The sequence below is a fragment of the Rhinopithecus roxellana genome, chromosome 15 (assembly GCF_007565055.1).
Source record: "Rhinopithecus roxellana isolate Shanxi Qingling chromosome 15, ASM756505v1, whole genome shotgun sequence".
Classification (NCBI taxonomy): domain Eukaryota; kingdom Metazoa; phylum Chordata; class Mammalia; order Primates; family Cercopithecidae; genus Rhinopithecus; species Rhinopithecus roxellana.
Genome location: NC_044563.1, coordinates 88,820,579 through 88,846,429, shown reverse-complemented (window position 1 = coordinate 88,846,429; position 25,851 = coordinate 88,820,579). Strand labels below are relative to the sequence as shown.

General features: G+C 44.6%; 1 protein-coding gene across 4 annotated transcripts in view; it reads left to right on the top strand.

Annotated features, from left to right (window-relative positions):
- The window catches only part of SCUBE2 (signal peptide, CUB domain and EGF like domain containing 2), a 74,093-nt gene that overhangs the window by 40,628 nt on the left and 7,614 nt on the right, over positions 1-25,851 (top strand). For 3 of the 4 annotated variants that reach the window (XM_030918724.1, XM_030918723.1, XM_030918722.1), the window contains 6 exons: positions 2,147-2,302; positions 2,680-2,886; positions 18,506-18,676; positions 21,371-21,538; positions 22,240-22,401; positions 24,736-24,933. In XM_030918724.1, the coding sequence (XP_030774584.1) occupies positions 2,147-2,302; positions 2,680-2,886; positions 18,506-18,676; positions 21,371-21,538; positions 22,240-22,401; positions 24,736-24,933 (1,062 nt within the window). The remainder of the gene's footprint in view (positions 1-2,146; positions 2,303-2,679; positions 2,887-18,505; positions 18,677-21,370; positions 21,539-22,239; positions 22,402-24,735; positions 24,934-25,851) is intronic. The other variant, XM_030918725.1, reaches the window with a different exon arrangement.

Here is a 25,851-nt window from a genome sequence, read left to right as displayed (position 1 = left end):
AAAGTTTGGCTCAGAAAGGATAACTTTGATGAACAAAGATCTAATATCCAGCTTTCCTGCTGGGTCTAGTTTTTGGAAGCAGTGACCCCATTGGCTTCAGCAAAGCAAATACCATCCAAGTAGAACTGGCCTTGTTGAAAAGAACAGAATCTAACATTCCTTTTTCTTTCCCGGCACACATTTCCAGTATTATTTTATAGAATACTTTGAGAGATTAAAAATAAAAAGGATCAGGATTCATGTATTAGGGAGGCTTCTTTTCCCAATCTACTCTCAAATCACACAGACAAATAAACCTAAAGCTCACTCTAGTCCTCTAGTCACTTTTGCCTGCCTATTTTAAGTAAGTAATTTAAAGTAACTTGGTACATCCATTAGATGGAATATTATGCAGCTATTAATTCTATGTTTTCAAAGAATGTTTAACGACACAGGAAAATGGTCTTGTTATAATGCTGAGATGCAAAGCAGGAGAGAAACATTCTGTATATCTAATGCAATCCAAATTGTGTAAGAAAAAGTGTAGTAGAAGAAACACAAAGACAACTCATGATATCATTTGGTAGTGGTTACATCTGGGTGGGAGGATGATGGGTAATTTTAATTTTTTTTCTGCATTTTCCAAATTAACCATAGTGAGCATTTATACTTTTAAATCTCAGGAGTGGAGGGAGGGAGCATTGTTTAAAAATAGATTTGAACCAGTCGTGGTGCCTCATACCTGTAATCTCAGCACTTTGGGAGGCCAAGGCAGGCAGATTGCTTGAGCTCAGGGGTTCGGAACCAGCCTGGGCAACATGGCAAAACCCCATCTCTATGAAAACTACAAAAAGATTAGCCAGGCCTAGTGTTCATGCCTGTAGTCCCAGCTACTCAGGAGGCCAAGGCGGGCGGATCACTTGAGCCCAGGAATTGGAGGCTGCAGTGAGCTGTGTTGACACCACTGTACTCCAGCCTGGGTGACAGAGCGAGACCCTATCTCAGTAAAATGAAATAAAATAAATAAAATGATAAAAATAGACTTGGCCTGTAGTTTACTTAATGAGATTGTACTAGTGTTAATGTCTTAGCTTTGATAAATGTATGATGTTAACGTTAGGGGAGACTGAGTGAAGGTTATGTGAGAACTCTATACTATCTTAGCAACTTTTCTAGAAATCTACTTATTTCAAAATGGAAAGTTAAAAAAATACATATGGAACATCGAAAGGGAAAAAGATTTAAAATGAGAATCTGTTCAGTTTAAGATTTGAAGTTACCCTTTGGAAAAGGTAAGATAAATCTTTAGGGGAAAAATATAGAGAAGAAATAAATTTGTCTCCTTCCTGTGGCCCCTGTTGACCTATGGCTTGAATGTCCTTGTAATGTTAAAGAAGAATCTGATACAGGTAATACTTCATTTCAATAAAGATTCTGAAATAGAGACAAATTCATGGAGTGGTTGATATGTGGACCTGCTCTTTGGTGAGGGTTAACAGAGTCACTGGAAACCATGGTGAGAGGGGAGACAGTCAATCAGGAAGAAGGATGTGCAAAGCCCTGTCTTATGCAATACTTCCACTCTTATCCTAGATGCCTTCATGATATTGTTTGGTTCTGTTGATGCTTTGTGCCATTTATTGCTCCTGGTTATTTAAAAATGAGACATCACTGCTGACGGGCGTTCCAGCTTTCCCTTCGGGTTAGAATGACTTCCAAGGTCAGTTTGCCTGAAAGCAGTAGTTGGTTTCCTTTCCACTCTTGTGCTCATTCCTTATTTGAAGCCTCAGCCCCTGCTCGGCACATCCAGCTTTATGCAAACCAACTGTGAGAAGTAAGCACACGCTAGCAAACCGTCAGTAAAGAATGCAAGACGACCCCTGGTTCTTGTGTCCCACATATGTGGCTAGTCGGGAACATCTAGCATTTATTCATGAAAAGAATTTTCAAGAGGTAAATTGTAAAGTTATATAGGAGGCAATACTAGGTCTTCAAAATTAAAATGTCATTGTGCTCCAAGTTGAGGGCTTGGAGTGTCTTAGCATCTGGAGATAATCACTTAGTCCCATGAGAGTTGTTTTAATGAAATGTTTACTGAGCTCTAGCAAATGTTCAGCTGAGTGCTTTGCCAGGATTTGGCTTCCGATAATTTTGTTTCTTCATACAGAGAAGCACAGCTCAGTAAAAGAGAGCTTCCGCTACGTAAACCTTACATGCAGCTCTGGCAAGCAAGTCCCAGGAGCCCCTGGCCGACCAAGCGCCTCTAAGGAAATGTTTATCACTGTTGAGTTTGAGCTTGAAACTAACCAAAAGGAGGTGACAGGTTGGTTTGAAAACAGTCTACATTGCCAGGCTTCTCACGGCTTGCTCCTTATTTCTTTGCCTTTCACTTCTTATCATTCTTGGGGGAAAATAACGCAAACACTGAAGTATCTCCTGTTTTTTTCACCCTGAAACTAAACTGAATTGATTTGGAACCTGATGATTTTCTCTGCTTCATAAAAACCCAAAGCTACCATTTTGATCCACAAATTTCTGTTTGAATCAAATGCTGCCCAGCCTGCTAGGTGCCCCCTCCAGGTTTCTCCCCATTCAGTCCATAGGGAGCTCGGGGTGTTGGTAGGGCCTGCGGTTGATCTGGCCATTGTCACACGCTGCAGCCTGACCTCTCCCGCACTGCTGTCCCTCTTGTTTCTGTAGCTTCTTGTGACCTGAGCTGCATTGTAAAGCGAACCGAGAAGCGGCTCCGGAAAGCCATCCGCACGCTCAGAAAGGCTGTCCACAGGGAGCAGTTTCACCTCCAGCTCTCAGGCATGAACCTCGACGTGGCTAAAAAGCCTCCCAGAACATCTGAACGCCAGGCAGAGTCCTGTGGAGTGGGCCAGGGTCATGTAGAAAACCAATGTGGTGAGTGGCCTGGGACATTCTTGCTAACAGAACAGCCTTGGGCTCCATAAACACTCAGAGTAACCAAAAGCAAGTCTGGCCCATCCTCCCTTCTCAGGGCTCTCTTTAGAGAACACTCCGGGCAGCCCTCTGTTTCCTAGTAACTGTCGCGTTTGTGTCTGTCGTCCCTGCTAGGCCCAGAGCTCCCTGGAGTGAGACTGATCTCATTCACCTCTCTGTCCTCAGCGCCTGGCATAGTATCTGGCTTGTGGTGGGCACTAAAATGTTTGTTGCCTTGAGGAACAGGAAAGAAGTGGCAAGGTTGATGAGAAGAGGGGTGTTGCCCTTTACAGGTCTGAGAGACAGCAGCCTTCCCTGGCTGGGGCAGAACTGCAGGGGTAAGGCACCCTCGAGCCTTCTCCACACTCTGTCATCACAGCTACTCTTATGGTCTTCCTCTGGCTTGGACAACTATGGCAATGAATAAGCTCCTGTCCGTAGTTCTGTGCACAGGCAAAGCTAGGGGGCTGCTTGGCTGCCTTACGAGACCCCAGAGCCTCAGCCCAGGGCTCCTAATAGTGTCAGTTCCATTGTATGGGTTGTGTTGGTGGTGGTATTTCAGAATTAAATTTGAGACCTGGCACCTGAGCAGCATCAGTTCTGTCTCTCTGATAAAGCTAGCAAGAGGGTCCAGGACACGAGGTTCTACAATGGTCAGTTTAGAAATTTGTCACAAGGGACTCTTCTGGGCAATTATGGGAGATTTTATCTGAAAAGTCTTAGATGGGAAAAATTGGGTCTCACTTTACAGTAAAAATGATAATGATGTATTCAGTTCTTATCTGTCATAAGCGTAACAGTAAGTCTCATGTCTGCATTATCTCAATTAATCCTAACAGTAACCTTCCCAGGTAGGTATTACTAACTGCATTTAACAGCTGAAGCTTAGAGGGCTAAGTTCTCTTGCTCAAGATCACACTGATGTTCTGATTCCAAAGCCTGTGCTCTGGTCCCAAGCCAGGTGAATTTCAGTAACTAGATTTCTCCAGGATAAACTGATGTCCTTTTCCAAAGTATCAGTAGAATCATGAGGCCTAAGCAATAAAGCTTAGCTAAGGAGTAAGAATGTGTGTTTCTAAATAAGCCAAGCTGAATCCAGGGGCACTTGGTCCAGAGAATTGTCAGCCTTAGCCCCACAGCTCAAATTTGTTGCTTTGCCAAAACTTAGTGAAAATCAAGTGCAAAATCAAGTGGAACTGTCTGCAAGGGGCTGGTTTCCAGATAGTCTTGACTTTCATTCCAGCTGATTCTCTTAAAAAGAAACAAAGAGGGGGAAAAAAGTAAAAACAGTCCAGCTGGTTGATCTGTTCCCATTTAAAATTCTAAGAGTTCCAGTTTCCATACTAAAATAGTGGTGAGAGTTGGCTATGGCTGCCCTGCTTTCCAGGATGAGTTGCAGAAACTGTCAGGGCCCTCCTGGCCTCTCAGGGTTCCACCGCACCCCTCCCCCGTCTGCTATCCTGTTGGGGTGAGGCCTCGCAGACTGGCCAAGGAGTCTTTGTGACCAGTTAAGAAGTCAAGAAAACCTATGTCAAGGGCTGCACGGACTGGCTCCCAGTGAGGGTATCACTAATACTACCATGGGTATGTTCCTGGGGAGTAAAGGCCCAAGGATAAGGAGCAGGAGTTACTTAACAGGGGCTTCATGACCACAACAGCCTACGAAAGATACTCGGGGCCGGGCGCAGTGGCTCACACCTGTAATCCCAGCACTTTGGGAGGCCAAGGTGGGCAGATCACAAGGTCAGGAGATTGAGACCACCCTGGCCAACATGGTGAAACCCCACCTCTACTAAAAAATGCAAAAAATTAGCGGGGCATGGTGGCGCGTGCCTATATTCCCAGCTACTTGGGAGGCTGAGGCAGGAGAATCCCTTGAACCAGGGAGTTGGAGGTTGCAGTGAGCCGAGATCGCGCCACTGCACTCCAGCCTGGGCGACAGAGCGAGACTCCGTCTCAAAAAAAAAAAAAAAAAAGAAATGATTTTTAGTATCTGCAGAAAAAAGCTCCAAAAAAAATGGAGTCACTTCCATCTCTCCTTCCAGGAGAGATGTTTATTTTTTAAAAATATGTTATGTTTATCTTTTTAAATATTTTAAATTTAGTTTTCAATTACGAAAGTAGTGCATGTTTCAAATGGCACAGAAATGTATACAGTAAAGATAAAAGTTTTCTCGCCTGGCGCGGTGGCTCACGCCTGTAATCCCAGCACTTTGGAAGGCCGAGACGGGTGGATCACGAGGTCAGGAGATCGAGACCATCCTGGCTAACACGGTGAAACCCTGTCTCTACTAAAAAAATCCAAAAAGCTAGCCGGGCATGGTGGCAGGCACCTGTAGTCCCAGCTACTCAGGAGGCTGAGGCAGGAGAATGGCGTGAACCCAGGAGGCGGAGCTTGCAGTGAGCTGAGATCACATCACTGCACTGCAGCCTGGGCGACAGAGCGAGACTCCGTCTCAAAAAAAAAAAAAAAAAAAAATTTCTCCACAGCTCCCTAATCCAACTCCCCAGCAGTAATCCCTGTTATAGTTTGCTGTGTTATTTTTCCATAACTGTTTTTATGCACATATAAAAAGGACATTTGATATATTCATTCAATAAATATTTATTGAGCACCAACTGTGTGCCAGGTACCATTCTAGATACCAGGAATCCAGCAATAAAGAAACAAGCAAACATCTCAGCCCTCACAGAGTTTACAATTTTAGAGGAAGAAGGTAGACAACCAACCAATAAACAAGGAAAGATACTACTATCATGTAGCAGAGGGCGATAGAGATATGGAAAGCAGACTTGCAGGGAAGTGGAATGGAAAGTGCCAGGCCGAGGTGAGGGGTGAGGGATGAGGAGCCTACTCCCCCAAACTGCAGACTGTGGTCAGGGAAGGCCTCATTGCAAAGTGTCATTTGGGCAGAGACCCAAAGGACAGTAAGAAGCAAGCTATGGAGATATCTGGGGCAAGAGAGTTTCAGGCAAACAGAACAACAAATAGGAAAACCCCAAGGTACTGGAAGGAAGGCCAGAAGGATGAGAGCTGAGAGAGTCAGGGAGGGACAGCAAGGGCAGAGCAGTAGCAGAGGGAACTCAAAACCAGGGAGGACCCTGATCCCGAATCTGATGAGAAAGGAAGCCAGTGGAGGGCTTTGAGCAGAGGAGTAACTGACATGTTTTCAAAAGATAACTTTGGCTACTGTGTTGAAAATTGACTATAGGTTTACGTATGAATAAACATATATATATATAATATATATATTATATATTATATATATTAAATAGGCTGGGTGCAGTGGCTCACATCTGTAATCCCAGCACTTTGGGAGGCCGAAGTGGGAGGATCACTTTAGGCCAGGAGTTCAATACTAGTTTGGGCAACATAGTGAGACTCTGTCTCTGTCTCACTATGTTGGTTGGTGGCACCTGTAGTCCCAGCTACTCAGGAGTCTAAGGCGGGAGGATCATCTGAGCCCAGGAGTTTGAGGCTGCAGTGAGCTATGATTGTGTCACTGCACTGCAGCCTATGTGGCAAACCAAGAGCCTATCTTAACAAAATAAAAAACAAATATCAATACAATTTGAATAGTGCTATGTGTTGTTTTTAACTGTAGTGTAGATCAAGAACATCTCTCTAACATGATAGAAGAGCAACCTCATTTCTTTTACAGCTTTCCAGGCTGTATTTGTTTGAAGACACCAGTACTGATTAGCCCTAGCCCTATTGGTGAACATAGAAGTTATTGCTAATTTTTCTATTGCGAATAGTGCTCAGTGAATATCATTCTTTGTACACATGGCCAGTATTTCTGAAGGACAGACTTGTAAAAGTACAATGGCCAACTCAAAGAACTTGTATATTTAAAACTTTAATAGATACTGCCAAATTACTTTCCCAAAAGATCATGCCAATGCATGTTGCTTCCAACATTGGAGTGTTTATAGCCCTACATCTTTGCTAACATGGATTATTTATCATTGATCCTTTTCATTTTTGCAAATCTGATAAGCAAAAAAAGAATAGTCATTTTAACTTGGTTTTCTTTATTAGTAAGACTAAGCATGCTGTCTTATGCCTGTGGTCATTTGGATTCCTTCTTCTGAGAACATCTGTATTCTTTGCCTATTTTTACGTTGAACTGTTTATCCTTTGAATATCATTAAAAATAAATTTTAAAGACCCAACTTACACCAGAGAAAATAATAACTTCTGACCAATTGTATATTTTCTTTCTTATTGTTATTTTATATAGTAAAGTCTCATTAATTTGGCATTTGGGGACTTTGGGGACAGCCTGCTCTCCAAATGACCTTTGTACCATCTGTGATCAATTTTAGCAAGATGGCAAAAAAATGATTATAGTCTCCAAGGAACAAATTTCTTAAGCTCTACAGTACTTCATAAAGTTCTTCATGTCTAAAGAAAATTAACTATATGACATGAACGTCTAGCTATTGTACTTTCATAATACCAGCTAAAAGATACATTATTTAAGAAATACACTGGATAATATATATGTGTGTATGCATGTGTGTGTGTATATATATATGTATGCATGTGTGTGTGTATATATATATATATGTATGTATGTGTGTGTGTATGGATATATACTGTATTTGGTTGTTTTTAAAACTTGCTGAGATTTTTAGAAGAAACAATCCAGACAACTGGCAAACTGGGAAGTATTGTAGTGCCTGGGTTCTTGAGAGACTAGGAACATTTAATTCCGTTTGTAACAGCTTACTGCTGTTCCTCTGCAGCAACTGAGAAAAATTAATTCAACTAGTATTAATCGAGTACCATTCTGTCTACTCTGTGTGCTTGGGATGAAGCAATTAAGAACATAATAATCAAAGGGCCTATTCTCATGAAGTTCACACTGTAACAGAGGAAAACAGAAATTAAAAAGTAAAGCGATAATTTCAAAAGCTTAAGTGCTATGACGAGAATAAAACAGAGAGGATTGGAGGGAGGATTACTCTCCATAGGGTAGCCAGGGAAGGCTCTCGGAGCAAGTGACTAGGAGCAAGTGGTCAAGCACTACGGCCTAAGTGAGGGGGAGCAGCTGGTGTGCAACATGCTGATGGTGGGGCCTGGGGGGTGTGGGGGAGCTCCATGATGGGGGAGGATCAGCAAATCCAAAGGGCCTAAGGCAGGAAGGAGCTGGGCATTTTCTTCTTCTTTAAGATTATTATTATTCTATTTTTTAGAGACGGGGTCTTGCTATGTTGCTCAGGCTGGTCTTGAACTTCTGGGTTCAAGTGATCCTCCCACCTCAGCCTTCGAGTAGCTGGGATCACAGGCGTGAGCCTCTGTGCCTGGCTCAGATATTCTATTCTGAATTCTTTCAAAATTGAGAAATGATTTGGAAATGATCAGGCAGAGATTTCCTTTCTTGTTTAAACTGAGGAAAATATAAAATCTGTATTAGCACTATAGACCAGTATTTGACCAATATTTAACACACAGACTGAATAGGAAATTCTTTTAATTAAAAAAGTTTTAAAAACATGATTGAGTAAAATGTTGACATGCATTGAACACTGACACTGTGTTCAGCCCTGTGTTAAGTACTTTACCTATATTATCTCATTTAATCCTCATCCCAAGTCTGTATTAACTCATCCCTTTTTACACATAAAGAAACTTGAGACACAGGATGACAAGCATTTTCCACAACATCACCCAGCAAGTAAGTGTTGCAGAGGCAGGATTGAAATCCAGATCTGATTTGAGTCTATTCTTTCTGCCTTTTTTCTGGAGACAGTCTTGCTCTTATCACCCAGGCTGGATTCAGTGGCACAATCTCAGCTCACTGCAACCTCTGCCTCCCAGGTTCAAGCGATTCTCCTGCCTCAGCCTCCTGAGTAGCTGGGATTACAGGTGCCTGCCACCACACCTGGCTAATTTTTGTATTTTTAGTAGAAACGGGTTTCACCATGTTGTCCAGGCTGATCTCAAACTCCTGACCTCAAGTGATTCACCTGCCAAAGTACTGGGATTATAGGTATGAGCTACTGCACCTGGCCACGAGTCTATATTCTTCTCAATTTGAATGTCCTCACCTCTCCTGGGTTCAGCCTGTGCCCTGGGATCATCTTACTCATGCTGTACTCATATGCACAGCCCTCCATGTACCAACTCTGTGGGGAGTGCTGAGGAGGCCTAGGTAAGTAAGATACCATCCATTGGGTCACACTTAACCCTCCAGGGAAGGGTCAGAAATGCCTTCCCCAAAAAGAGAAAGCCTACGTAGAGTTTTGAAGGATGCATAGACGATGGCTAAGTGGGGAGGAGTATTCAGCCCAAGGAACAGCCTTGGGAAATGAGGAAGAGCAAGGTACGCACAGGCGATTATTGACATGTCAGTGTCACTAAACCTGGAGTACCAGGTAGAATGTGGTGGACAACTGGGCTAATGGGAGGACATGGCCAACTCATGGAGACCTTGGATATGTTGTTAAGGAGACTCAACTTTATCTCTAGGTGACATGTTGCCATTTACTCAGGAAGTGTCCAGGTCATATGTGTATTCTAGAAAGATCTCTCTGACTATACTGAAGGGAGTAGAATTAGAGGCAGAAAGACCAATCTGGGGGCTTTTGAATGTGTTGCCTATGAGATATTGAGAACATGCAGGTCCTGGATAGAGAAACAGCAATGGGTTAGAGAAATATTTACGAGGAAAAACGAGCAGCATTTGGGGATGACACGGATTGGGGACTGAGAAGAGAAAGAGGTGGGCTGAGCTCAGAGGATTCTGATGTGGTCTGTGATCCTGGCACTTGCTTCCCATACATCCCTCATCTCACCCTGCCCTGTTTCATATGCAGGAGGCACTGAGAAAAAGACAGGAAGTTGGTTGAATGATGAAATGAATGTGATCACTGGGGAATAAATAATCAAAAGAGATTTATAGGAGAAGCAGGAAAAAATAGGTTCTTGAGAGAGCATGAGAAAGAATGAAAAAAGATACATAAAAGGAGGCTAAAGCCTGAGTATTGAGTCAGAGAAACTGAAAGGAGTGCAGGAAGGCAAGGCAAGGAGGTTTTTGAGCCAGGGAGTGAAGCAATCAGAAAGAGATTATAGAAAGGTGCATCTGATGGTAGAATGGAAAGAGTGGAGGCAGGGAGGGACAGAAAGTCAGAGGGAATCTTGGAAGGTTACTGCAGCAATCCAAATAAGAGATAGTGAGGATCTAAGGGACATTTGTGCCAAGGGGATAGAGAGAAGGGACACAGCTGTAGGATGCTGCCACTGAGTGACAGGGCAGTGAGGAGAGAAGCCAGGGAGAGCTGTGATTTGGAGCCTTGTTGACTGGGAGAATAGAGATGCTTCTATAAGGGGAGTAAAGCCAGAGGCCAGGGAGAGAAGTGCTTCTTGGGCAACAAGATTTCTAGGCAGAGGTGTCCATGGGTGTCTGGGAGTCCAGCGAAACAACTTCTTCTCTTCGTGCCCAGCCTAACTTGCCTAATCCTGAGTCTGTCCATACAGGCTCAGACCTGTCTCCTGTTAAAATGGATGGACAGCCCATGCCTCTAAGGCCATGCCTGTATCTTCCACTCAAGCTGGAGCCTGTCCTCTCTCAACTTCTTAAAAATATTGCCCCTGCTGTTGTCCCCATCAACCCCTCCCATCTCAGAATTCTTCTCCTCTGCTAGATCATTTCCAACATCACACAAACCCATCTCATGTCTTAAAAACCAAACAAACCCCCCACTGACTTCACGCATCTCTATAGCTACTGCCTCATTTCTGTGTCCCCGATTCCGTGTAGAATGAAACTCTTTGAAGGAGCCGTAGTCATACTGTCTTTGCCTCCTTACCTCCCATTTCTCTTCAGTCTGATTTTCATGCCTAACCTCTCCACAGAAACTTTTTCCAAGGTTCCTAACCACCTCTGTGATGCCGAATCCAGTTGCCTTTGCTCACTCCTCATTGAGGCATTCTCTCCACTCATCACTCCCTCTCCTGGAAACAGTTTCTTCCTGTGGGTTTCAGACACAACACACTTCTGCTTCTCCATACCTCACTGGCTGCTCCCTTTTCATTTTCAATGCTGGTTCCAGTTCCTCCCCTACTTTCTGATTATCCTAGGGCTGAATCCTTCGTCCCCTCCTCTGTCTTCACACTCTCCTTGGTGACCTTACCCAGTGCCATAGCTTTAAATGCCACCACATGCTGGCAACTCTGAAAATGCCCTCTCCAGCTCCTTTGTCCCAGAGATGTTGAACATTTAAGAATGCACACACACACTCTCTCTCCAAGTAAAACATATATGGATGTTTACTTGTTTATAAACTATATACTTACACTATTGGCTAGTACACTGTATTCATCACAGAAGATAGAACAAGATAAAGATTAAATAAACACATTTAAAAATAACTGGCTAGCATCTTAAGGTAGAATCTTTACAATTGGGCAAGGTTCATTATTGACAGTGGTGGTCGCAAATCCATTTGTCATATAGTCTTTTTGACCATTGCTAGTGCTTTAGGTGAACTCTTGACAGATCGGATTAAATTGTAACTGTTTATGTCTCATGATGTAGTTTGACAAAGAGCTAATACACTAATGCCCCCTTATAGGCAGTTTTGCTTTCTGTGGTTTCAGTTACCTGGGTCAACCATGGTCCAAGAATATCAAATGGAAAATTCCAGAAATAAACAATTTGTAAGTTTTAAATTGCCCACTCTTCAGAGTGGCATGATGAAATCTCGTGTTGTCCTGCTCCATCCTGCCTGGGATGTGAATCTTCCCTTTATCCTTCCTACCCATGGTGTGTACCCTCCCCATCCTGCCTGGGATATGAATCCTCCCTTTATCCTGCGTGTTAGTCACATAGTAGTCATCTCAGTTATCAGACTGACAGATCACAAGAAGGGTACAGTACTATAGGATATTTTGAGAGACCACATTCACATAACTTTTTATTATAGTATGTTGTGATAATTGTTTTATTTTATTACTATTGTTAATCTCTTGCTGTGCCTAATTTATAAATGAAACTTTATCATGAATAAGCACACATAGGAAAACCCCTAGTATATATAGGGTGTGGTACTCTCCGAGGTTCCAGGCACCCACTGGGGGTCTTGGATGGGAAACCTCCGCTCCACTGTGGACACGGGTGGCTGCTGTGCTAGGAGCAGAAGATGCGCCCGTGGGTCCTCTCCTGTGGTGCGGGCATGGGTGGCTGCTGTGCTAGGAGAAGATGCCGCGGGGCTTTTCCTGTGGTGCTGGCTGGCATGGATGGCTCCTGTGCTAGGAGAAGATGCCGCGGGCCTTCTCCTGTGGTGCGGACACGGGTGGCTGCTGTGCTAGGAGCAGAAGATGCGCCCGCGGACACTCCTGTGGTGCGCATGGGCGCGCGTCATGTTTACGCCCTTCGGTCGGGTGTTCTTTCAAGGAATCCATCAAAGCTGCTTTCTATTTTGTGATGGTTAGTTTAGTTAAAACACGATAATACAGGTCAGGACATCTCATTACCCAGGCATAGCTAAGCTGTAACTGTTCTGTATGTATTGAGAGCCGAGAGTCAGTCAGTGCCTTGCGCCTGAGTTGTGGGTGCCAGTGCTTCTCTTTTCTTGGCGACCCTGGCTCTTCACATGTGTCTTATGCCTCACAGAGATGGAGACTGGCTGAGAGGCTGCTCTTACACCATATTCTAAACCAGGGGAGCTTCGTTTGTTTCTTATTTTAGGTGAAAATTCGTAGGCATGGGTGTAGAAACGTGCTCCCACCGGTGGATCATCTTGTCAACCCCTGAGGTGTAGTATTCCGCCTCAGAGACCACCAGTAGAATCCGTGCCTTCTTAGTATGTGCACTTGGATGGCCAACTGGCATCTCAAACTCAGTGTTTCCAAAGAAAGCTTCTTATCCTCCCAAGCATCAAATCAAATCAAACCAGCATCCTCCCTCCCAAACCAGCATCTCAGTAAGGGCCACCTCTCCTCACCCAGTTGCTCAAGTCGAAAGCCTGAGTCATCTTGATCTCTCCCTTTATGTCATGTTCCTCATCCAGTCCATGTGCAAATCCTGTCAGCTCTGCCTTCAGGTAATTTCCTTTATCCGACCAGTTTTCTCCTCCTCCGTTATTGTTACTGCTCTATTTCAAGCCATCATCATCTCTTGCCCAGTCTGTTGTACCAGGCTCTGAATTGTTCTCCTCAGCCTTGCCTGGCCTTCATCTGTTCTCCACACAGCAGCCAGGACATCTCTTAAAAACATAAATTAGGCTGGGTACAGTGGCTCACTTTGGGATGCCGAGACAGAGGACCGCTTGAGCCCAGGAGACCCCATCTCTACAGAAAGTTAAAAAACTAGCTGGGCATGGTGGTACAAGCCTGTAGTTCCAGCTACTCAGGAGGCTGAGGTGGGAGATCACTTGAGCCCAGGAAGTCGAGGCTGCAGTGAGCCGTGATCACTCCACTGCACTCCAGCCTGGGTGACAGAGCGCAACCCTGTCTCCAGGGAAAAAAGAAAAAATAAAAGAAAAGAAAAACATAAATCAGATTGTCACTCCCCCATTTCAAACCTCCAACATACTTTGAGTAAGTTCTAATTTCCTTACCATGGCTTTTAAGCACCCGCGTGATCTGGCCCTTGTTTGCTTTTTAAAGTTCATCTCTTATTGCCCTACCCCCTTATGCTGTGTTCCTACTATACTGCCCTTCTTGCTATTAGGCAATCTCATTGCAAGGCTATTTCCTGTTTTTTGGTTTTGTTTGGTTTTGTTTTGGTCTTTGTTTTTTAGACAGGGTCTTGCTCTGTCACCCAGGCTGGAGTGCAGTGGTGTGATTTTGGCTCATTGCAACCTCCACCTCCTGGGCTCAAGCTATCCTCCCACTGGCGTGCACTACCACGCTCAGCTAACTTTTTAAGGTGATTTTGGAGAGACAAGATCTCACTATATTTTCCAAGATGGTCTTGAACTCTGGGCTCAAGCAGTCCTCCTGCCTCAGCCTCCCAATGTGCTGGGATTACAGGTGTGAGCCACAGCGCCCAGCCTATTTCCCACATTTTATTCTGGTCTCTGTTCAGAAAGGCCTTTCTTGGCCACACTTCTAAAATAGCATACATACAAACTCCATCCCTACCCCTTCTTTTTCCTCTTACCCTGTTTTCCTTTTCTTCATCATACCACTACTTGCATTTGATTACATATTTGTTTGCTCATTGAGATTTATTGTTCATTTATTTACTTCCCTGAGAACCCCATTAGAACAGGGTCATGTCTGTCTTCTCTGCTGTGTCTCCAGCTCCTAGAACAGTACTCAGCACATAATGAGTGCTCAATAAGTACTTATTGAATGAATGAGTAAATGAATCTTCACAGGGACAACAGATGAAATCCCAAGGATAGTAGATAACATTAAAAGAGGGCAAAGGGCAAATCTTTGGAGAAATATTTAAATTGAGGGCAAAAGAGGCACTCTAAAAGAAGTGAAATTTCAACTCCAGTTAACTAGGCATGAAAAGAACAGTGTGCATTTGGGAACCCAATAAGGAAGAAGGCGTGTCAAGCTGGGCTCATTTCTCTGCCCTAACTATAGGAATGTTTTTAAAGAGCAAACCTGAGCACAGGTCAAAAACCTGGACAATGAAAAATCAATCTCTCAGCCCAAGAAAGCACTGTCCCCTGTTATCTTGGGGGCAGTCATTTAAAGAGAGCTCAAACCAGGATCCTGAGGCCAGCGCTGCCTGGGGCACCAGCGCCTCTGAACCGGGACAAAGCAGCAGCCCTGGGGCACCCTGGGAATCCCTGTAGGCTGCTTGTGGCTCTTCTTCAGAAGTCAAGGCGTGATTCTTAAGAAAACAGTCCAATGCTAGAGGGTGACCCCTTTTATTAGGTTCATCATCTGAGCCACAGAGAGACCATAGTGTTTGTCCATAGCCTGAAATACTCAAAGGCCACAGTGCTGAAAAGAGGCCAAGGCTTGAGGCCTCTTTGTCACCATTAATCCTCATCCTGCTGGTCTGTCCCTTTTGCATCAGAAAAGCTTTCTCGTATCTTTTGAAAGAAGGAGAGAAAACAGCTGTGTGGGATTTGAGAATGAGATTTTAATGGTCACTGAAGGCAGACAAAAGCTTTGCTGTGATAGTGAAGTGTTCTGGGGGCAATTGACTCCTTTGTCCTGGGCAGCAAAACAAGCTGGCTGCTGAAGGAGAAGAGAGAAGCCACTGGAACATGTGATTGAGGTCTCCACAGGCCAGATTCTCAGCACATTTGCAAAGAGCTGTTTTCAGGCATCCCTTCATGATATTTCAGAGTCAACTTTTAGTGTTTAACTCATTTTTACCTTGTGAAAGAATCAAATATATTTGGGAGGTGCTTGGCATGAATTATTTCTGCAGGCCTTTCTCTCTGGAAGGAAAATGGAAATTGTGACTGCCAATATGAGTTTGTTTATGTGAAGCAGGCCTTTCATTGTGAGGAAAAAGAACTGGTGCCCTCTTTTCCACAGGGCAGCCTGAGGGGTTTCTCAGCTCTTCGAGCAGTTGAGAAATGGCACAGAGGTGGGATATTGTGAGGTCTCTCTAAAGGTCATCTTGCAAAGGCTGTGGAGGTTGAAAGAGTTCTCAGGAGCAGGGGACAGCAAAGCAGCAGGAGCCTGTCCTGGTCCCCAGCTCAGTGAGAACCAGGCCTGGTGGTGTCCACCTGCCGAGGGCATCTGTTTTCTGCCAGAGGAACCATGATGGAACAGACCATGGTGATGTGACTCTAAGTCATGATTAACGGGGCTGTTGGAATCATTGTCACCATATGGGCACTTTCCCTTCCATGGGTGAGTATTATGAAAACAGCTCTTCTTCAAATAGAGATGGCTGAGCAGAGGGGCTCTGGACAGCCTTGGTTTTACCTGCTTTCTGCCAGTCTTCATGACAGGCAGGCTCCTTAGAGCCATGAAGGAGTTATTCTCTGATTCACTGGCCCACTACAGACACTGAAAGAGTCAAGTGGGACACAGGGTAAAACATGACTTCCTAGTACAGAATTCCGCCCAGCTTTACATGAGAGATGGCTGGAACCAGAGTGATATGGAAACCATTATCCAGTAGGGTTGCATTTAGAGAAGAAGTCTGGAATTACACTTTGTTTACCATCAGTCTCATTATAATATTGTTTGCCAATAAAACAAGAATTTGGTTCACTTTTAATTTTTTAAAAATATAAAATTGTGGTCAGCTGTGGTGGCTAATGCCTATAATCCCAGCACTTTGAGAGGCTGAGGCAGGTGGATCACCTGAAGTCAGGAGTTCGAGACCAGCCAGGCTGGCATGGCAAAACCCTGTTTCTATGAAAAATACAAAAAACTAGCCAGGCATGGTGGTGTGCACCTGTAATCCCAGCTTCTCGGGAAGCTGAGGTAGGAGAATCGTTTGAACCCGGGAGGCGGAGGTTGCAATAAGCCAAGATCATGCCATTGAACTCCAGCTTGGGCAACAAGAGCGAAACTCCGTCTCAAAAAAAAAAAAAATATATATATATATAATTGCATTTAAATGATACATGAATATTGTAAAAGAAAATCCAAGAAATATAAGAGTTTAAGATTTAGATATTAGGATATACTTTATTGATTGGTTACATTGAATTGTAGAAATAATATTTAAAATGTGGCATATTTTAGCTTACCATGATCCAAAAGCCTGATTTAAGATTATGGAATGAATAATGAAAAGACACTTTTATTTCTTATAATAGAGACCTTTGCCATGTTTAACCCTAAGAGTATATATACAAATTACACTTGTAGAATAGGATGAAAACCGATTTCCCTTGTTACAGACACTGGGGCGCTATAATAGTTAACTTTATCACGTAATTTTTTTCTATTTCTTGGCAGCTTACATATAGAGAATGTTTGTTCCAGTCAAACTCTCCTAGCCCCACAGAAAATCCTTGATAAAGTCTGCAACTGCACTTACATCTGCCCTTTTGTTAAATAACTTTTTTCCCTTTTAAACTCGAAGCTCTTGATCTTACAGTACCATAGGAGTATTTCACAAATTAGCTGTGGGACTCTGGCCAAATTATTAACCTCCCCAAGTCTCTGTTTCTGTAAAATGGTGCTAATAATAGCACCTAAATCCTTAGGGCTGTGTTGAGGAATAAATGAGATACTATATGTAGAGCTTTTGGCATGGTGTCTGATATAAGTACTCAACAAATGTTAGTCATTAGAAATGCTACTTTGATGACTCTGTTGATGATGTTTGAATAGTAGGGAGCCAAATTTGGTAAGTTTGCTTCATATTCATAGCCTAAAATAAGGTACAAATCTACGTTTAACAGTACTAGAAATAGAATCAGAAGCAACGTTTATGAATTTCCTTATTTACCAGCGTTTACGCTTTGTTGTATGATTTTTTTTTTCTTTGAGACAGAGTCTCACTCTGTCACCCAGGCTGGAGTGCAGTGGCACCATCTTGGCCCACTGCAACCTCTGCAATTGCAGAGTTCAAGCAATTCTCCTGCCTTGCCTCCCAAGTAGCTGGGATTACAGGTGTGCGCCACCACACCCAGCTAATTTTTCTGCTTTTGTTTTGTTTTTAGTAGAGACGGGGTTTCTCCATGTTGGCCAAGCTGGTCTGGAACTTCTGACCTCAGGTGATCCACCCACCTCAGCCTTCTAAAGTGTTGGGATCATAGGTGTGAGCCACTGCGCATAGCCCATTGTATTATTTATTATGAACCTGAAGTGTGCTATTTTGTAAGAGTCTTGAGATCACTACCCATCCCAGCTGGCCACCAGAGAATGAGCTTTTCAAAACACAGCTTCTGGTCATCTTCCTCTCCTTTCTTTTCTTTTTTCTTTTTTAGAGAAGGGGTCTCATTCTCACTATGTTGCCAAGGCTGGACTCAAATTCCTAGGCTCAGGAGATTCCATCTTAGCCTCCCCAGTAGCTAGGACCACAGGCACAAACCACCATACCTGGCTCCTGTCCTTTCAATGATTCCTTTACCTGTGAGAATAAAATCCAAATGCCTGGCACTCAAGAACTTTTGAAGTCTGTTCCCAACCTTTTCTTTCCTCTCCTCCTGATTTAATGCATGAACTTTTAGAACCTGCCCCCTTTCCCACCTGCGAAGATCCTATTCATCCTTCAAGGCCTGACACAAATGTGATCTCCTCTAGGACACCTTTCAGGATGCCACCAAGCAGAATTAATAACACTCTGTTCTTCCAGGACTAGACCTATGTTCAGTGAATGATTTTCACCTTTATAATTGTGCCAACAGCCCTGTGAAGTAGGGAGATCCAGGATTTTTAAAAATCTCTCTTCAACCATCAAGTGCTTGTGCTACAAAAATAATTAGAACCCCTGTGATCCCTGTTCTCAAGGAGCTCATAGTCTGGGGAGAGACAGACCTGCAAACCCCTCTTACAGGGCAATAAGTATCATGCTGTGCAGAGGTGTGCAGAGAGAACTGAGGCTGGGCACACTGTGTATTCAGTGAGTTTGCATGCGGTGGGCGGTGTGGTCAGTGCCATCTATTTGCCTTCATCTCTAGAACTCACATCATCCTTCCTTGGCCTTTGTGTTCACACTGACCAGATTGTTTCCCTTTTGGCTAGTCAGTTGCAGGGCTGGGACCTATTATGATGGAGCACAAGAACGCTGCATTTTATGTCCAAACGGAACCTTCCAAAATGAGGAAGGACAAATTACTTGTGAACCATGCCCAAGACCAGGAAATTCTTGGGCCCTGAAGACCCCAGAAGCTTGGAATATGTCTGAATGTGGAGGTAAGGATGTTGTCTGTTCCTTCCTACTCCTCCCATCTCTGATGTCATTGTTTAGACAGAAGGCATCTCAAGGACTCCAGACAATGCACACTCACCTGGGGCTTCCTACAAGTAGGGACCATGCTGGCTCGATTCATCTTTGGCTCACCAGTGCCTAGGTCAGTGCCTGATCCATGCTGGGCAGATACTCATTCGAGCAAATAAATGAAGATGGGGTAGAATACACTAGCAGAAGAGTGTAAGTGTTGCAACTGCGTGCTTTATTCACTGGAAATATATACACCTGAAACCTGAGTGATTTCCCTATCTATAGGTACTGTTTTGAAAGTGTTAAAATGAAGAGAGGCGGTCTGGGTTTTTCTCTAGCTTTGGTCTCAAATTCATAGCTTTTTTATTTAAAACAAATATATCCATTTATTTTGTTAAAACTGGGACCTCCTCTGTGAAGAGCTTTTAATTATCTCTTACAAAATGTTAACTTTGAAGTCAATCTCAAGCTCTGTGGGCTTTCCTATTTATTTTATTATTAAATGTCTTCCTTTTATTAAATGGGAGAAGGGCTGGCTGTATTGACACTCTTTGGGCTCCAGTGGCAAGTGTGATCTGAGTGGTGATTTGTATCTGATGGCCACGACAGAGTGAAGACCCCCTGTGCTGCTCCCACAGCTGTCCTTGGAGTGACTCCCAGCCTCAGCTTTATTTCCCACCTAAATAACTCCAGACTCAACTGCAAGGTTGTTTCTGGCTTAAAAATCAAATCTTCATATTGACTGTGTGACTCCTATCATATATTTGGCCTGTTATAAAACTCCAAAACTAACTGCAAGGTTGATAAGGGGGTACATTTCAGCATGTACTTACCCTTTTATGTGACATTATTATTATTATTATATTTTCTTGAGATAGAGTCTCTGTCACCAAGGCTGGAGTGCTGTGGTGCGATCTCGGCCCACCGCAACCTCCACCTCCCGGGTTCAAGTGATTCTCGTGCCTCAGTCTCCCAAGAAGCTGGGATTACAGGTGCATGCAACCATGCCCTGCTAATTTTTGTATTTTCAGCAGAGACGGGGTTTTGCCATGTGGGCCAGGCTGGTCTCAAACTCCTGACCTCAGGTGATCCACCCGCCTCGGCCTCCCAAAGTGTTGGGATTACAGGCGTGAGCCACTGCACCCAGCCTATGTGACCTTATTAAGAAAAATTTAGGCTAGGCATGGTGGCTCATACCTGTAACCCTAGTACTTTGGGTTCAGGATCACTTGAGCTCAGGTGGCTAACCCTAACCCTAAAGACCAGCCTGGGCAACATAGTGAGACCTCATTTGTAGAAAAAATTAAAAAAAAAAAAATTAGCTGGGGGTGGTGGCACATGGTAATCCCAGCTACTTAGGTGGCTGAGGTGCAGGGATAGTTATTAAGCCCAGGAGGTCAAGCTGCAGTAAGCTGTGATTGTACCACTGCACTCCAGCTTAGGCAACAGAGATCCTGTCTCAAAAAAAAAAAAAAAAAAAACGACAGCAATAAGACTATTAGTAATAATGATTATTATAGCTAGAATGTATTGAATATTCACCTATGCCAGGCATTATGCTAAGTATATTATATGATTTATTCATAATTCATATAATCATTACAACTCCATGAGGCTAAAGTGACTCTTTTAAGGTCACACAGCCAAGTGGAGAATGTGGAATCAGAACCCAGGTCTGACACGCTCCAGGCTCCTCCCAAGGGTGTGCGCTCTTGAAATGCTATCATATCTATAACTTATGGGGGAAAATAAGACCACTATGATTAATAGAGGGGAGAAGATTAAGAATATAAGAGATAGCAGACTTTGATAGCATCTTGCCAATGACTAATTCCTGAGGCACAGGTGCTTTTAGAAATCCTTTTGTTTGTTTATGGTTGTGTTTCTTGTCCCAGGTGTAACATGTGTAAGATCTAACTTAGTAAATATTATTGTTAAAACAGGGGAGACTCTTTGGGTCACTTTTTTTTTTTTTTGAGACAAGGTTGTGCTGGATCACCCAGGCTGGAGTGCCGTGGAGCAAATATGGCTCAATGCAGCCTGGAACTCCTGGGCTCAAGTGATCCTCCTGACTCAGTCCCAGAGTAGATGGGACTACAGACATGTGCCTCTATGTCTGGCTAATTTTTAAATGTTTTGTACAGAGGGGATTTCGCCATGTTGCCTAGGCTGGTCTTGAGCTCCTAGGCTCAAGTGATTCTCCTGCCTCAGCCTCCCGAAGTGTTGAGATTACAGGCATGAGCCGTCAAGCCCAGTCTGGATCACTCTTTATATCACTAGGATGTAATCAGCTAGGTAAAGGGGTACTTCTAGATCTAATTACCAAATTGGTTCCAGGGCAGAGAACTCTCTCTCCTGCCTTGCAGGGGATGCTTAGGCAGCGTGTAGACCTAAGCCTGAGAACTACTTTGGAAGCAGTTGACACTTGACTTACTGGTTTCCATCTTTGCACTGTGCTGTGTAGCCCTGTGTGTAAACAGCAGGCACTCATGTGCCATTGACTAAGGGTCAGAAGCACCGCAGCGTTGACTGTGTGCTCTCTGACTGAGGTGGGAACTGTGGTCAGCACGGGGTGACAGGTTGGACTGAAGTTGATCTCATCTGGAGAGTTGGGGGCAAGGGTCTGCCTGGGGGCCTTGCTAATGTAAGGCTATTGGTCCTTCCAGGTCTGTGTCAACCTGGTGAATATTCTGCAGATGGCTTTGCACCTTGCCAGCTCTGTGCCCTAGGCACGTTCCAGCCTGAAGCTGGCCGAACTTCCTGCTTCCCCTGTGGAGGAGGCCTTCCCACCAAACATCAGGGAGCTACTTCTTTTCAGGACTGTGAAACCAGAGGTGAGCACTTGGTAGCTTGCCTTTTTCTAGGACTGGATTTCCCTTCTAAGTATCATGGGAGTCTGGTGAGGCTCCAATCAAGCCCAGACTGATGCAGTGCCCCAGTGGCTGGGGGTCCCAGCTCCACTTGCCCCTGCAGGATGTGCAGGGGGCACAGGAACTCACTGAACAAGCTGTCCTCCAGCCACCTTAGCCCCTTTGGACAGGCTGACAAGGGATGATCAGGCACTGATGAGCTAGTTGGTACAAAGGTTCCCCTGGTTCCTTCCTCTAGCCCTCCTCCATCTCAGTGCCCTGACCTAGAGCATCCCCCCAGTATCCCTTCTCCAGAACCCCACTCCAACTGCCTTTTCTCAGGGAGCCCAACTCTAAACCCAACTCAGTTCTGCAACCGCCTGCCCCCATACTCACAGATGTGTTCTGCATGAAGACTGGAGTTGTGATCATTGATCACTGATGCCTGACTCTCCAGAAACTCTTTGGAGATACACACATATCTTGTCCCTCTGGATTTCTCTGTTTCATGAGCCCCATCCAAACTCCTATTTAGGGATTAAGTGTTGATTAGCCCCAGATTGGTAGGAAAGCCCTACTTCATTTGCACATAAACATGTATTTCACAAACTTTAAAATCTTTGTGCTGCATTTGATTAAAATAATCTTTCCTTTTTTCATTCTTTTCACCCTCCCTTGCCCCACAGTTCAATGTTCACCTGGACATTTCTACAACACCACTACTCACCGATGTATTCGTTGCCCAGCAGGAACATTCCAGCCTGAATTTGGAAAAGATAATTGTGTTTCTTGCCCAGGAAATACTACGACTGACTTTGATGGCTCCACAAACATAACCCAGTGTAAAAGTAGGTCTCTCTCTCTAAGGCTTTTCACAGTTCTGGCTAAGAAGATATGTGTCTGGGTCCAACTCAGAGCAGGGGGCATGGGGCAGAGGTCCCAGGTTCACTCAGAACCACATAGATGTTATGAGCCCAGCTCACAGCCATGCAGACCAGCGTGGAGAGAGAGCAGGGCCTGACTGTGCAGAGCGACTCATCTTTATTGATCCTGGCTACTTTCTCAGGCACACGTACAAGCTGTACTTACCTTAATTTCCTCCCTGGAGCATAATTTCAGTCCACCCTTGCTCAGCATGCATTGCCTGAGGACCTGTTATGTGCCCAGCATTCTGCCAGGACTTGGTTGATATCAAGCAGAATAAATCAGCATCGCTGACCCTGCAGGGAGCTCAGGCAGTGAGACTGCAGAGGAAGGAGCAATTGACTCTGTCTTGAGAGATAAGGAAAGGCTTCTGGAGGGTGTGAGAAGGTTTGATGGAGACGATGGGGAAAGAGCAGGAGAAAGAGCCTTATGTTTGAGAGAGCAGCTGGGGGAAGCACAGATGGAGGAAAGCAAAAGGCCTTTTGGGAGGAGACCCCTGGATCTCAGGCTAGAATGTGCTGAAGGGAGTCTCAGGCAGACCAGGAGGCAAAGCCTCAGATAGATGCTGAGGAGACCGGTTAGTGTTTTATAGGAAGGGGGAAGCAAATCATTTAAGGACTTGCTGTCTAGGCTTTTTTTTTTAAGCCATCATTTATAACCAAAATTACAACAAAAACTCTCCAGTAAAGGCCAAAAGTAAATCCCAGCTAATCTTTAAGACAGCAATCAGAGAAGCAAAGAGGCCCCCACTAAACCAGAGGAGATTGGGACTGAGGGGGGCAGTAAATCATTTGAACTTTATGATTGAAAGGTCACCTGGTTTTCTATTGCAAGGAAGTCCTTTTAACAACATCTTTATAAGTGGCCTTCCATCTTGTCTCTTCTTGAATACCTGCTATGACAGGAAGCTCGCTACCTCATGCTATCCTAGCTTGTTGGTGGATTGGACTTTGGAAAGCTCACAGTGTTAGAACAAGATGAATGTTCCCTTGTCTTCCACCACCTGGCCCTTGGTTGGCCCCATGGGAGCCTTATGGCACAGTTCCTAGGGCAGCCCTTCAGGACTGAAGGCAATTCTCTGCCCCATGGCTCCCCCTTCCTCCTCTTTTCTTCCAAGAAGAAAAGCCTATTTGTTTTTTTTTCTAGTAATAATAAATCCCAGTTGTAACTAGAGATGGAAAAAGTAATCCCTTCAACATCTTCTCTTGCACAGATTTACCTGACAGTATAAATAATGAGCTCCTTGAGAGTAAAGACTGTGTCTTTCTCATTTCTGAGCTCTCAGAGCTTTGGGTGACATTTCTGGGATGAGTGGGATTAGATGAATGAAGATACAGCTGGGTGCTGTGGGTGAGGGAGGGGTCTGTGCATGCATGTGCAGCCTCTGCCTTTGGTGCCAGACATAAGTATCCAGCATGCCCTGTACCTACTGATAGCTAATTAGAATTTTCTTCCTTCCTTAAACATAAAAAGTGGGTTGGGTACAGTGGCTCATGCCTGTAGTCCTAGCACTTTGGGAGGACAAGGCCGGGATAGCTTGAGCCTATGTGTTCAAGACCAGACTGGGCAACATAGACCTTGTCTCTACAAAAAAATGAAGAAAAAAAATTAGCCAGGCATGATGGTACCTGCATATGGTCCCAGCTTCTTGGGAGGCTTGAGCCCAGGAGGTCAGGGGCACAGTGAGCCATAATCGCACCACTGCACTCCAGCCTGGGCAACAGAGAGAGACCTCATCTCAAAAATAATAATTTTTTTTAAAAATTAGAGATGAATAAAAAATAAGATGTGGTCTTAACCAGAGAGAAAAGTGAAAAATGTATGTCTGTCTTCATCAAAGTTCTCTGAAAAAGGGGTCAGATAGTCTCTACAGAGCAATGAGCTCTGTTCCCCCTAGTTTGAGAGACCTAGAAGTTCTGTCTCATGGGTTCCTCTGACACTTGGACTTGGTAAATACAATACTGAAAGCTAAATTTATCCTTTTGTTCACAAACACCTGCCCTGACCGTGAACGCTTTCAGGCTAACGAGAAAACGGTGCCTCGGGAACTCAGAGGGGTAGACTCCTTGTGGGGAGTTTAATGGTTTGGCTCCCACAGGGGGCCCTGAGTGTTATAGGACAGACTCATTCCCAGATGGTGTCATTTTCATGCCCCATTCCTGGGTGGCAACAGGGATGCTGCAGGGCTCAGCAAGCTAGCGGTGGTCAGGACAGAGACGACAGTGTCGTGCCATAATTCAGGGCATCTCCTTTTCCAGACAGAAGATGTGGAGGGGAGCTGGGAGATTTCACTGGATACATTGAATCTCCAAACTACCCAGGCAATTACCCAGCCAACACCGAGTGTACGTGGACCATCAACCCACCCCCCAAGCGCCGCATCCTGATCGTGGTTCCTGAGATCTTCCTGCCCATAGAGGACGACTGTGGAGACTATCTGGTGATGCGGAAAACCTGTGCGTCTCACTCCCTGCCTCCCTCCCTTTCTCAGGCTAGCTGGGAAGCCTGATGACCTGCTCCCCAGGCTTTCAATGTGAGGAGCAGGCCTAGAACGTCACCTCCATATTAGAGCAGAGGTGAACATGAGTTTATAGAGTCGGTGAGAAACAAAATTTAAATGAAAGCCACACACTGAAACGTCTTGCTGGACCCCAGAGGTAGTGACCCTGCAGGTCAGTCTTCCCCTCTGTGCTCAGTGGGGTGTTTTGGACCCTCTTCCACAAGGACCCAGAGAGCCAGTGAGGATCATGCAGTATTGGCCCCAGACAAGGCCTCATACTGAGTTGCAACTGATGGCTTGGGGACTGACCGAGCCTGGCCAGGTGGGGACCTGTCCTCCTATCCTGATTCATGGTCCAGTGTCCACAAAGGAAGACTGCTATCAACACGGCTTACGGGCAGTGTAATGAGGGGCTCTGCAGCCAGACTGCCTGGATCTCTGTCCCAGTTCCACCTCTTATTAGTTCTATGATCTCGGACACACATTCTGAATCTTTCTGCACTTCAGTCTTCTCATCTGTTAAAAATGGGGTTAATAACAGTTGCTACCTTATAGGGTTATTATAAGGACTAAAGGAGTTCATAGTTGTGAAACACTTAGAGTAATAGGCCAGGCACAGTGGCTCACACCTGTAATCCCAGGCTGAGGGAGGAGGCCGAGGCAGGAGAATTGCTTGAGCCCAGGAGTTTGTGACCAGCCTAGGTGAGACCCTGTCTCTACAAAAAATTTTTTAAAAAATTAGCTGGGCATGATGGTGCATGCCTGTGGTCCCAGCTGCTCGGGAGGCTGAGGTGGGTGAATCGTTTAAGACCGGGAGGTGGAGGATGCAGTGAGCCGTGTTCATGCCACTGCACTCCAGCCTGGTTCACAGAGC